We start from the raw sequence: 13270 nt of genomic DNA, 5'->3' as shown, positions 1-13270 counted from the left end.
TGCTGTCATTAACTCCCTAGTCAGTGATGGTTCTCGTTTCTGGGCCCGGCTGAGCAGCGTTTGTGTGCAGCTGAGGTGCTGCAGTCCGCACTGTCTCCGGAGTGTGGCTGTGCTGACATACAGCAGCCCGTTAGCCCGCCGTGCCCCGGGGAGCTCCGGCCCGTTAGCCCGCCGTGCGCCGGGGAGCTCCGGCCTGCCCGCCGCGCCCGTGGAGCTCCGGCCCGTTAGCCCGCCGTGCGCCGGGGAGCTCCGGCCCGTTAGCCCGCCGTGCCCGTGGAGCTCCGGCCCGTTAGCCCGCCGTGCCCGCGGAGCTCCGGCCTGCCCGCCGCGCTCCATACCACAGCGGCCCTGTGTGAGGCTTGCTGCGGCCGCCCGTGACGTCACGGGACGGTGACCTCACCGCGCCCAGCCCCGCCGGGGCCGCACTGCGCATGCGCTCTGGGCGCCCCCTGCCTTCCCGCCGCTCCGCGCGCGCTCCCCGGGGCGGGGCGGAGCTCCCGCCAGGCGCATGCGCGGCTATGCGGGGGCGGGGCGATGTCCGCAGGCGGTGTGGGCGGTGTGACGTCACGGCCTCCCGTCGCTCCCGCCCCGGCGGGCGGTGAGGCCTGTGGGGAGGCGGGGCTGGGCTGTGTTGGCCCTGAGGGAGCGGCGGTGGGACCGCACCATGCCGGGGCTTGTGGTGTTCGGCCGGCGCTGGGCCATCGGCAGCGACGACTTCGTGCTCCCGGGGGCCTTCGAGCTGTTCGTCAGGCTGGTGTGGTAAGGCGCGCCCCGGGGCCGCTGCCCGCCGGCCCGGCCGCCTCCCGGCGGGATGAGCGGTGTCCGCGGCCCGGCGCTGTCGGTCCTGTCGGTCCCTGTCACAGCACACACGGTGCGGTGCCCGCGCTGCCGGAGCGCTCCCGGCCGCCGTCACTCGCTGTGTTTAATCTCCGAGTGGCGCTCGTGTGGTTTCGTAATTAATGCGGTGATCGCTTTGTGTCCGCCAGCCCCGGTGTTTGGGATCTGAGGGAGGGAGTGAGTAGTGCCACGCGGGGAGCTGCGGCTCGGTCTGCACTCGGCTGAGTTGTAACTGCTGCTCGGTGTCGGTGTAGTGGTTTCATTCAGACACTTTCCTTATGTAACAGGTCCCTCGCTGGTAATCTCTGTGCAGCGCTCTCGTTAAGACGACCACTATCGATCAGGTGATCGCAGCAGGCACTTCCTGCTGTAACTGGTGTTATCTCACTTCCCGGCAGGTGGATTGGGATCCTTGTCCTTTACGCGGTTCACAAGGGGCGGTTTAACTGTCCTGGGGGAGGATTGCTGCACAGCTACCTGCTCGGCCTCCTTATTCTTCTGGCTTCCATAATATGTGCGTTATCTGCTCTTGTGTACGTCAGTATGCAAGGTAAATAGTTAATAATGATATTTGGCCTTTGTCAAGTGGGATTGTAATAGATGTGTGTTTTTAATCCAGAGCTGACATTAAAAGCTACTAAAAATTTGAAGTGTGTTAATGGTAGTCAGATTTCAAAACTCCATCAGCTTTAAGATACTTGCTTTAATAGTATTACCTTTGTTAGTCTGGAATCTAACATCATAAATGGGCACGACTTGGTGCAGCTAATGGACAATTGCCATCAGAGCATTGTGAAAACCTCTCTCTGCCTGACTTCTGATGTAGCACTGCTCCACCTCTCTGACAGGAATTTAGGGAAATGTATCCAAAAATCATCTGAAGTATCATGTTAGTTCTGCCTTTTATGGGCAGGTTTAGTCATGTCTCGTGGAATCTCTGTAGATGCAGTGGGCTGCTTGGGGAAAAACACACATAGAAAAGTGATTTGTGTAAATGTCATAATCAAACTGACAGTACTGCTGTTAAATAGAGCAAGACCCACAGGTTGAAGAGAATGGCTGAACAGAAATAAGGACCCCAATGCAACTTCTAATCATTTGCAGAAATGGCTCATTTTGAGTTAAAATTTCTAGGAAAGCTTTTTTCTGGTGAGGCACCTGATTATCGAAGTAATGTTAAGAAGATTAATTTGAAATACGTGTGTGGTCCCTAGACTAACAGATGAGACTCCACAGTTTCTAATATATTGGTTCTCATAACATACTATAAATAAGTATTTATGCTTCTGTAAATAAGAATTTATACTTCTTTCTGTTTAAACAATTTTAATAGTGCATGAAGAGAAGCTTTGGCAGAACATAGGTGTGGATGATATCCTTGCCTTGAATCTGACCACTGGTTTTCCTAGAGGTTCCAGAGGGGGGGGAAGTGAGATCAGCCAGACTGTGCTGTTTATTTCAAAGTTCCACATGTCCTTGGTGTTGTTAGCACCAGGCTCTGAGCAAAGTTGTAGAGGTGAGAGATGTAGCTGTAAATAGCAGCGATAAAAGAACCTTGTTCAGTATAAAAGTACAGCTACAAGGCCATTATAACTAAGAAATGGAAGAATTCTGAGACTAAATTTCCAAGAAAATAAAGGGTGAGGTGTGTTGGACTGTGGTTGTCATGTGTGGGTTTGGGTGTGCTGATTCTTGCACCAGGCCTTGCACTATGCTGGCGATTGGTGATGCCAGCAGGGAATCTGGCTGCAGCCCTCACACCCTGCGGGTGGTGCTGAGAAAGGAAGAGTTGCTTAGAGGAACCACAGTTCCATCTGATTGTGTCTGTGTAAGCAACCACACTGCTCTAGGACAGGCAATGGGAAAAAGCAACCTCTGGATGGAGGGCTTTTGAAACAGCTTTATCACTGGGTGCGAACCTCAGCTTTGTAATTGGAAAATAGTTTCCAAAGTTGTTTTTGTTCTGCAGCCTTTACAAATTACCTGTCTACACCTGAGCAAGCACACCCTGCTGCCTCATTACCCTGGGATCAGCAGGCTGGTTTAAGGAGATGAGCTGGCCAAAAGTTACTCCCTTTTTATTGCCTTGGAGTGCTAAAAGGCAAAGGTTATTATAAACTAACAATACAGAATGTAGTCTGAGAAGTATTTGTCCTGCTAATGGCCCTACTTTCATTCTCCTATTATTATTTTGTAACTCCATTAACAAAACTTCATTGTAGCCCAGCAAAATAGCATCTGAAAATGAAATATTCAACCAACTAAAAGCTAAATAGAATAAAAGCAGGCCCCAAGAGTCATGAGGAACTGTAGGTGAGCCGGTGTTCCTGGATGTTGCTTTGGCTTATGTTGGGCACAGCACTGCTGTCTCAAGTTCAGTGCAGAAATGTCTCTGACTAGAGTTGGTTTGGGTTTTAGTAGAGTGGATTCTAAGAATCAGAGCTATAGACCCATTGTTGTTTTTCTCAGCTTCAGTGATAGCTTTCCATTAGTATGAAAGTACATGATAGTTTCAGTTAAGTTTCTTACTTTCTGTAAAGCCCAGAAAGCTTATATTTCCAGGTAGCATTTTATGTACTCGAGGTGCATTTGTGAACAGTTCTTGTTTTAAATTCTCTCTCTACTTTCAGGAACAATTTCGAATCCAGGCCCAAGAAAATCACTTCCCAAAATACTTTATACTCGCTTGCTTCTCTATTTCCCTGAATTCATCTGGGCTGTTGTAGGAGCTGTGTGGGTGTCAGACAACAGTGTGCAGTGTGAGAAGACTGTGATAAATGGCATCATTGGGACAGTTATTGCAAGGTAAAGGTGCCTCCCCACAAATCTGAGCTTGATAGTGTATGTGAAAAAGAAAATGAGTTGGTATCCTTCCCTGAATGAGCTTGAGCTACTTGCCTCAGGAGAGCATGTCCTACAGTGAAGGAAAGGAGGTGAAGATCAGAAAGGGTAAGAGGGAGAATGGGAGTGTAGAAAACTGGATAAATGTGAAAGGTGTAGTAACCAGATCACTTAACTGGTAATACAGAATGGAGCTGTCACACCTCTGGGCTGCTGCTTCTAAAGCACAGGGCTGTGATTCTGGGTTTGGTGCCCTGTGTGAACTGAGCTGACAGCCCTGTTCTGGTGCCCAGAGTATTTCAAGCCCAGTCTCAAGACCTGCACCCTTAGGACAGCAGCAGAGGTCTCCATACAGGATTCCATACCCAGCTTCGTTTTCAGTCTGTCAAGATCTGTAGCTGTGATTTGTTGCTGACTTGACAAAAGTATCTGGTTTCACAGTGTGTTATCCCACTCCCATGTGTTTGGCAGCTGGATTATCATCGTCTTTACCATCATTGGAGTTCTCATTGTCTTTGACCCACTCGGGGGGAAGAAGACATTCTACCTGCCCGACGGTGTGAGCCGCAACCTGGAGAGCAGCCAGTCGGGGCAGCTGCTGTACAACGTGAAGAGCTCTGCCACCAGGGTGTGGGAGAAGAGGATCAGGCTGCTGTGCTGCTGCATCGTGCAGGACGACGACCACCGCGTGGCTTTCACCAGCATCGCCGAGCTCTTCCGCAACTACTTCTCAGTAAGAGGGAGAGCTTTGCTTGTGTTGGGAGAGAGTTTTGCCACGTTGAGGTGTGGGATTGTTTTATACAGTCTGCCATGTGTTTATACAGGACACTGATCTGGTGCCAAGTGACATAGCAGCTGGGTTGATTCTGCTCCATCAAGAGCAAGATAAGATGGAAAATTGCCCCAAAGAGCCTGAAGAAGTCCTGTGTCATTCTCCATCATCTCTTGTGGTAAGATAGAGTTGATGCAGCCTTTGATGTAATTATTCTAGGAAGTGGTGCTAGATCAAATTGAAGTGCAGTTCCTTCTGTCGAGTTTGTTTTGTTTTGTTTATGGGTTTTGGTTTTTTTGTTTTTTGGTTTTTGGTGGTTTTTTTAAAATTTTTATTATTTTAACAAAATTAAACACTGCAATAAAAATCCATAACAAAATAAGTTATTTATAAATGCAGTGAAGACAGCTTGATGAGTTTGTGGTCAAAACATCTTTCTGCTTTTGCATGAGTAGAACTTACGTCTGAATGGGGAATTACGTTCTAAAAGTAAACCATTTAGGACAGTTGATCATTGTTGAACACTTGGGAGAGAAAGGGAACAGAGGGAGAATGAATATTTGGTACTCTTTGCACAGAACTGAGAAGGTAGTCTTCTAGTATGTGTTGTGGGCTGTTAGTCTGCTGCAAATACCCAGACAAGGTAAGAAGCAAAAATTGCATGGTTTTGCTAGTCTTCAGTGGAAAAGTGCCTTAGTAAATTCTTCCCCTCCTTTTAGCCTGTGTTTCATAGATATAGATCATTTCACTTAAAACAGTGCACCTCTTGTAACTTCCTTTTGAATCTAGCCAGTGTGATGGGGTTGTGCATTAGAAGTCTGTACCAGAGAGATCTACTGCAGATCCTTTAGCCTTCCCTTGGACATCCTTAGATAACATATTTGGAGTGAATGTTTTCAGCACTGAGCTTATCAATGTATCAGCATTGGAAGAAACTGATTCAGTGAGAGCTTTTCAAGATCCTTGAGCTGTGTAGCTATGTAAATAAACACAGGCTTTTTCCTGAAATGAGTGCCTATTTTTAGTTCCTCTTAGACCTTGAGGTTTTCCTTTTGGATAGTGTGTATTTCATCATGCCTTGATTTTCACTAGCCTGTGTTCAGTTTTTATTCTGAGGCTGCCTAACACACCTTCCTCCCTCTCTCTGCTTCCTTTTCTCCCTCTCTGTGCTTTCAGACCGATGATTTGGATGTTGAGCTGGAGAATGCTGCTCACTACATGCTGTTTGCTGCAGCTGCCTATGGTTGGCCCTACTACGTATACACCAACCCATATACTGCACTCTGTAAGCTCAATGGTGACTGGTAGGTTTGACCCAAGAGCTTAAAAACACATAGCTGCCTTCTATTTAACTAGTACTAGCAGAAGCAGAATAGTTACAATAGCAGTATTTTTGTTGCATTAAACTGTATCACTCTTGGGAGTACATAAGCCTGATTGGTAGAGTTACCTTTCACAAATTCAGAGAAACAAAATGCCAGTGATTTTCCACCCTCAAACAGATTGGCTTTACTTTTCATGAGAAAAGTTTGTGATTGAGATTTAAAAAAATTGTTTAGCAAAATGACAAAGGAAGAATTCGAATTAAATGAAACATGTTTTAAAATGAGGCATTTTAGAGGTGTCTTTTGGGCAAAGATGTAAATATAGAAATAAAGGTCTATCAACAGTTTTCCCTGTCTTAAGGAATTAGCAGAAGTTCCCTGTCCCTCTAGCCTCATTTTTGTTCCTTTTGACCCCTTTATTAAAAAATGCTTATGGTCATTATGTCATTTTGCATATTGCTGCATAGGCTTACTGTATGTGAGAGATATTTGTGACTGTAGGAATGGTTTTCTTAATTACTAACATCAAATATCAATATAATCTACTGAAATATCAATTACTTGGTAAAAAAAAAATCACATAATACTGTGGATAAAACATGAGATAAGATTGCTGTGCAGATTTTGTTTTGAATTTCCTTTTTCCTTGTTTGTATTTTCTCTCAAGGGCCTGTAATCTTATTAATTCTTTTCTTGCTGCACTGTTTGCTCTGCCAATGGTCCTGTAACAAGGCAGAAGTAACATCTTGTATCAGACTACTGGTGCTATTGCAAAAAGAAAGCACTTTTGATTCCTGGCAGAAAGCCTTCTGCAAATGTAACTGAGTTTGATTCCTTGAAAGGAAACCTAAAAAAATTGGAACATGAAAATTTTTCTCTTCTGTGTTTGTTAGTTGCAGAAATACACCAACAGATTGTGATATAACGGGCAGTGATCGGCATAACTTTCACTTTGGATCCATCCTAAAAATAACAGGACTGCAGTACAGAGACTTCATTCATATCAGTTTTCATAACAAGGTAAACAATCTGGACAGGCATGCAGCAAAGTGTTGTGATTAATTCAGGGAAAGCAAGGGGTGAAGGGTCTAGTTTGCCTTCAGCATTTATGAAGTGCAGAATGCAAAGCCAAATGAAAACATTCAGTTCTGATTTTTTTTTTCTAATCTAACAGAACAGCAACAAACCCATTGATATAAACCTGTCTCAGTATTGAAACAAGGCACTTAGAATAACTAGATAAGAGACCAATTCAGCTTCTTTCCATAGTACAATATGGAGCTCAATAAGAGCTTTCAGAAGGTATGGGCAAGTGCTTGCCCTTTCAAAAAGTTGGTGTCTTTACTGATTACATTTTTCTCCTCCAGATCTATGAGATTCCATTTTTTGTTGCTTTGGATCACAAAAAAGAAGCTATTGTGGTTGCAGTGAGAGGAACCTTGTCTTTTGAGGTATCATCCCTCTGATATCAATAATTAGCTTTACAGAAATGAGTGGACTTCCAGTACCTAGAGGAAATTGTGTTACCCTGGCACATGTAAAAATAACTCACTCACAGGTACAGTCTTCCAGGTTTAAGTTGTAAGGCCCATTGCCCTTGGATGGGTAATATTCCCTGTGCTGCTGGAAGAGAGAATGGAGCACAGGCAGTGGTAATTCTGTGAGTGGAGGTGCATCCATAATGGGGTGTCTGCAGTTGAAAATAGTTGCCAAACTTGGAGCTATGGTTGCTGCGTGTTTGCTGGGCTGATGGTGTATGGTGGGATGTGCTGTGCTGCTCACACACCTGGCAGCCAGCTGGTGATGTCCCTGTGACAGGGCTGGGTAGCAGAGCATGACACATGAGCTATAAAACCCTGACCAAGGCTGTCTTTGTTCACAGGACATTCTCACTGATCTGTCAGCAGACTGTGAAGACCTGACGCTGGAGGATGTTCTGGAGAATGGCTTTGTGCATAAGGTGTGTGCAGCCTGTAGCTGTTTGTAGATCAGCTCAGCAGTAGCAAGCTATAAACACCTGGAATCCTTAGTTAAACAGAAGAATATTCTCCTTGTCAGATGGATTGCACAAATTATTTCAGTGTTTGGTGCCTCAAAAACTGCCTCTGGAACTGCAAGGTAGAATTTGTAGTCCTCTTGTCAAACCTAATGTCCTTATGAAATGTCCCCAAAACCTTTTTAACCCATACATACAATACATACAGACCTCTTGGCATCTTAAAGAGAAGACCAGCTTTGCAAAAAGAAAGTTGTTCTGTGATGGTTTCGTATTTAAACTATACATGTATCACACCTCAGGTTAGATACACCCTTCTAACTTGAATTACTCTCTTGTAGGGAATAACTCAGGCTGCAAGTTACATCTATCGAAAACTAATAAACGATGGGATTTTAAACCAGGCTTTCACAATTGCCCCAGTAAGTTGCCTTCCAAATAATTTGGTTTGTCAGAAAAATTACCCACAGCTTTTTCTGTGTCTATCTAAGTTTGTCTTTCTGTCTGTAGGAATATAAACTTGTGATAGTTGGTCACAGTTTGGGTGGTGGGACAGCATCTATCTTGGCCATCATGCTCAGGAACTCCTTCCCCACACTAAGGTGTTATGCCTTCTCTCCTCCAGGTGGGCTCTTAAGGTGAGAGATTTCTGTTGCATGATTCTGTGTCTAAGCTGTAAAAGTTTTCAAGGCAGCTGCCAGGTGTGTTAGCTGGTAGCTCTGGGCCTGACTGTGGGAAGAGTTTGTATGTTCTCCAGTCAAATTAATTTGTTCCATCTGGAGTTTCAGTCCAGTTCTTGGCAGAGCATTACAGAATGAAACATATCTAGGGAATTCTGTCAGGCAGTATAATTAGAGTTTAAAATAAATGTTCCAGAAAAATACTCACCTGACTCGTCTGCCTTGGCCTGTTGGACATCCACACACCCTTACAGTCAGCACTGAAGTTATTCTTGTCACTTAGCAAGGAGGCACTGACTGCAAATGCTACTGCTACACGCTTGTATTTTTACTGAATGATAACCATCATCCTAAAACTAAAGTGTTCTTGACTCTTAAGTGCATCTAAAGTGCTTTTTTCTTTTCTTTTCTTTTTTTTTTAAGCAAATCACTTGCAGATTACACTAAGCGCTTCATTGTTTCAGTCATTGTTGGAAAAGACCTTGTTGCAAGGTGAGATGAAAATATTTTAAAATTGATATTTGGAGATGTGTTTGATAGCAGACAATAGGAGGCTTTGCTTTACTTTGTTCTGTGTGTTTAAATAGGTTAAGTATGCCTAACATGGAGGATTTAAAGAGAAGAATAGTGAGAATTGTGGCAAACTGCAACAGACCCAAGGTAACTGAATGCAGCTCCTGGGTTAAGCCCCAGATTTAATGCAGTAACTACTGGTGTGTGTATTTTTGATCTTAAAGCTGAGAGTTACAATTGTGTTTCAGAGCAAAATTATTTGCCTTTAACTCAGTGACATTTGTGTTAGTCTCCTTTCCTGTAAAGTTGTATTGTTGGAAATTAGGATTCAGTAAGACTCCAAATATACCAGTTTACTACATCAAAGACCTGAAATTATCTGTTTGCTAGTTTTGCTGATGAAAGGAAATCATTAAAAAATGAGGAAAAAATGCTGAAATTATGAAAATTCTGTGAGATTACTCATTTTAATACTCAATAACTAGTACCAGTAGGTAAGCAAATTAATGCTTTTACCTAAATATTACTGTCAGAATTGGAAAACAGATATTTCTCTGTTACAGTGTTAATTGCTTACTGTTTTAACTGTTAGTGGGAAACAGTTTTGAACATGCTGGATCAGTGTGGTGTCAGGCAGGATGGTACTGGAAGTATAGAGGTGTGGTTTAAACATTCAGAACTGCCATTTTTGAACATCTGAATTTGAATCTGTCATACCCACAAGATTTCCATGTAGTCCCAGGAAGAGGAGTTTTGCTGATGGTCTGTGTGATGTCATAAATACAGAATAAGGTAATGGACAGTTAGAAATTAACAGGTGTGAGGAAACTTAAATCTGCAGAGCAGACTCCACATGGAGTAAATCAGCTGGTAAAGATGGTAATGATTTTGTAGTATTACTAGAGGTTTGGTTTCCATGCTGTTGCAATGAACATTACTATGGGGAAAATTCAGCAAAAAGATATTAACAAAGTTTGGGGGAGCATGTGCATAAAGTAATTTTTAATCTTCTAATTGTATTTTCAGATGATGTGTGTTCAAGCACACAACTAGAATAAGTTACTTGAAGAGATGCCAAACTTCAATTGGACTGTTCTCTCTGATTTCAGTACCAGATTTTGCTGCGGGGGTGTTGGTATGAGGTGTTTGGAGGAGATCCTGATGACTTCCCAACAGAGCTGGATGGAAGGAACCAGGATGCCCTGACCCAGCCACTTCTGGCCGAGGAGAGTCTAATGGTTCATCGGTCACCTTCGTACAACGCCCTTGAGGAGGAATCACACTTGAATTCACCACCTCAGTATCCTCATCTCTATCTGCCTGGAAAGATTATCCATATTTTTGAAGAATGCAGCTCTAGGAGGTAAGTGGAATAATGAATACCACTGTCCTGTTTTCCTGAAGTCTATTTACAGTTCCTTCTCCCTTTCAAAGTACATGTTTCCAGCTCTGTGACTTATCTGCATCTCCAGTACCCAGTTTTGGTTATGGCACATTACTCAGCTTTCAGTTTCTATTCTGTGCCTCCCAGCTTCTCTGTTTCCCTGCAAGCCCTGAACACTGTTCCTCTTTATGCCTTATCCTGCCCATTTATTGCAGCTGCTGAAATGAGGACTTTAAACACTAAGACTGGTAACTTCAGCTTTGCCAGGCAGCAGTTTCTGCCTGAGACTGCAGGTCTGCAAGGTGTCCTGGTAGTGGTGAGGTGGTAACAAAACACCTCGTTACTGAGTAATCACATGACTGTTGGTGATCAGAAAGAGGTGAAATATTGCCCATAATAGTGACCCAGCCAGGCTGGAGAGCTGCAGCTGCCTCAGTACCCAGTGTGTGCCCACACAGCCTGTGGTTTTTCCTGTCATTTGCTGCTTTTCTGTGGATGCAGGAAGCTGACAAAGACAGCAGAAAGCTGAAACTGCTGGAAGGGTGAGAATTGTGGCTTTGCTGGGGCAGTGCCTTGTTCAGGGGTTTTTTTGTGTGGCTTTTTGTTGATGTTGGGGTTTTTTTTAGACAAAGCAACCTGAAACAGCCCATAAGCCAGGCAGCCCTTGGTACCCTCTTGTTGTGTTCTGAAACAGAAATAAGAGCATCTCTAACTTGCACAAGACTATCTTACAGAAGAGAAATTGTCCCTTAAAGAGAGGAAAGAAAAGGATTGGAGAAAAAATTCTTTTTTTTCCTCCCATTCTGTAGATCTGTGTTTTATTTAACCTTCAAGTCTTTAATTTGTAACAGTTTCAATACTGGTTTTACAACTTAGATACTTGAACACCTTTGACCTGGCAGGTTTTCGCAATGGCTGCTCTTCTACTTTATTGAGTTAATTTCTTTTCTGTCTTTTACTCCACAGCACAGCAGTTAATCATGGGGTTTTTTTTTAAGTTGGACTTAAAGAGACAAGAGCCCCCATCCTATATTTGGGATTTAATTTTATAGAATGGTGCATCCTATGTGCAGCATTAAATGTATTGCCAAGTCTCCTATTGATATCACTGTGACTTATTTCCTAAATTTGACATTAACCATACAAACGTGTCATGTTTAACACCCTCCTCCTCCTTGCTCGGGCTGTATTCTGTGTTTTTGTGAGCAAGATTATTTGACTCTGACAGCTTCTTTTCCTATTAATGTACAGTGTCATTTGGTGCAGTTGTGCCCTCAGGGACACTTCATGGCAGCAATTCCAGCTGTTTGCTGAAGGGCAGACCTGCAGCTCTCTGGGAGCCCACCTGCTCCTGTGAGGGTTCCAGTTCCTCCCTGAGCCATGTCCAGAGTCTCCAGGTTGTCAGTCTCAGTTCTGACAGAAACATTGTATTTGTGGTGTGTTTTTTTCCTAGGTTGTGTTCTTCAGATATTAAATACACAGCAAGATGGTCAAATGAAACCGTCTTCAGCAGCATTTTAATAAGTCCCAAGATGATCACAGACCACATGCCAGATGTTGTGCTGAAAGCTCTGAACAGTTTGTCTCAGGAACATGGATCGTGTCTTTCTTGTCAAACACGAGATTACAACCCCAGTGCAGTATAACCACAGCTCGAGGACGACCTGTGGGGCTTTTTTGCAGGTTTCAGGTATTCAGGACACATTCCACTTCATTGCCTAAGTGGATTTCAGTACTTTTCTCACATTGCGTAAAGCGAACAAGGGTCTTAATGCCCTTGCCTCTGCAGCGACCTCGGGGAATGTTGTGTTGCTGAAAGCACAGATTCTGTCTCTGTGCTAAGGCTGGGCTTTTCCAGGACAGATCAGGATGAGAAGCTCCAGCCGAGCCTGGGCATGCTGACATGGGAGAGCCACTGCAGCAGCTGAATGCTTGACCAAAGTGAATGTGTGTGAGGACGGTGTGGCCACACAGAGCAGAGCCTTGCCAGACCTTAACCACCACCTGCAAATCCACTTCTGCTTCCAGGGCACTTCATGGGTGTCTGTGCCACGCCGGAGCTGTGCAGAGCCTGGGGGCTGCAGGGCAGTGCTGCAGCTCAGGGCTGCAGGGTGAGTGAGCCCAGCCCAGGCTGGGGCTGGAGCAGGCAGAGCTCAGTGATTGCACTATTTTTCTTACAGATTGTGCTGGGATCCCGGGGTGGGGGGGGGAGGGCTTGTTGTGGTTAAATGCTGCTTGGATACACATGTGCAATATTCTTTCATCGACCTGTGTTTTGTATTTGTTGATCTCCATCACTGCTTTTACTGATTTTAAACTAAAACTACTTAACAAGAGGGAAAAAAATATATAGTTCAGGCCCTGGCATCATGTTGGTCACCAGCTCTAGCTCCAGCTATTGAGCACCACTCTGATTCTGCCAAGAATGTGTAACCACTTGTACCGATTTTTAAAAAGTGGATTCCTTGTTTCTAGTGTGTAACTATTTTAATTTTTTTTCTTTTTAAGGCTCAGCAGCATTTATTTAAAAAAAAAGATGTAAGTAAAATATGATGTGGTTGAGAATTAACTGTGTGATGTTCTTGCTGTGATACTCAATATGGAGACAAAATTAAATGCACAATAAAACCTTGGCTCCTGTGCAATGACAGGTACCAGTGCTGTCAGTGACCATGCTGCTCTCAGGGACCGCAGGGCCCTGGGGCACCAGCCTTGGGTGCAGCGACTGGAGGCAAGCAGCCATCATGCAGAGCAGAGGTTTAGTAAAAGGCTGGAATCTGGTGCATTTCAACACAAACTGTTACAGGTTCAGAGGAAAAGCACTTCTGTTTGCACCCAGGGGAGTGGAACAGAGAACCTGACCCCACTGTCAGCTGCTTTAATCGCTGCACAAACAGCAGCAGGAGCTGTAACAACTGCACT

General features: G+C 44.3%; 1 protein-coding gene across 1 annotated transcript; it reads left to right on the top strand.

Moving 5' to 3' along the window:
- Positions 1-575: 575 nt before the first annotated feature.
- Positions 576-13002, top strand: DAGLB (diacylglycerol lipase beta). The gene is made up of 15 exons (XM_085074675.1): positions 576-759; positions 1236-1387; positions 3468-3642; positions 4150-4411; positions 4503-4628; positions 5627-5754; positions 6669-6795; positions 7143-7226; positions 7658-7735; positions 8113-8193; positions 8282-8409; positions 8875-8943; positions 9039-9111; positions 10074-10327; positions 11802-13002. Exons 1-15 carry the CDS (start codon positions 665-667, stop codon positions 11992-11994), a joined length of 2025 nt encoding a protein of 674 aa, XP_084930801.1. The 5' UTR covers positions 576-664; the 3' UTR covers positions 11995-13002.
- The last annotated feature ends 268 nt before the right edge of the window (positions 13003-13270 follow it).

This window comes from Lichenostomus cassidix, chromosome 14 (assembly GCF_008360975.1).
Source record: "Lichenostomus cassidix isolate B80296 chromosome 14, HeHo_3.0, whole genome shotgun sequence".
In the NCBI taxonomy this organism is placed as follows: Eukaryota; Metazoa; Chordata; class Aves; order Passeriformes; family Meliphagidae; genus Lichenostomus; species Lichenostomus cassidix.
The sequence above is the reverse complement of the archived record's forward strand: the minus strand, read 5'-3'. Positions and strand labels throughout refer to the sequence as shown.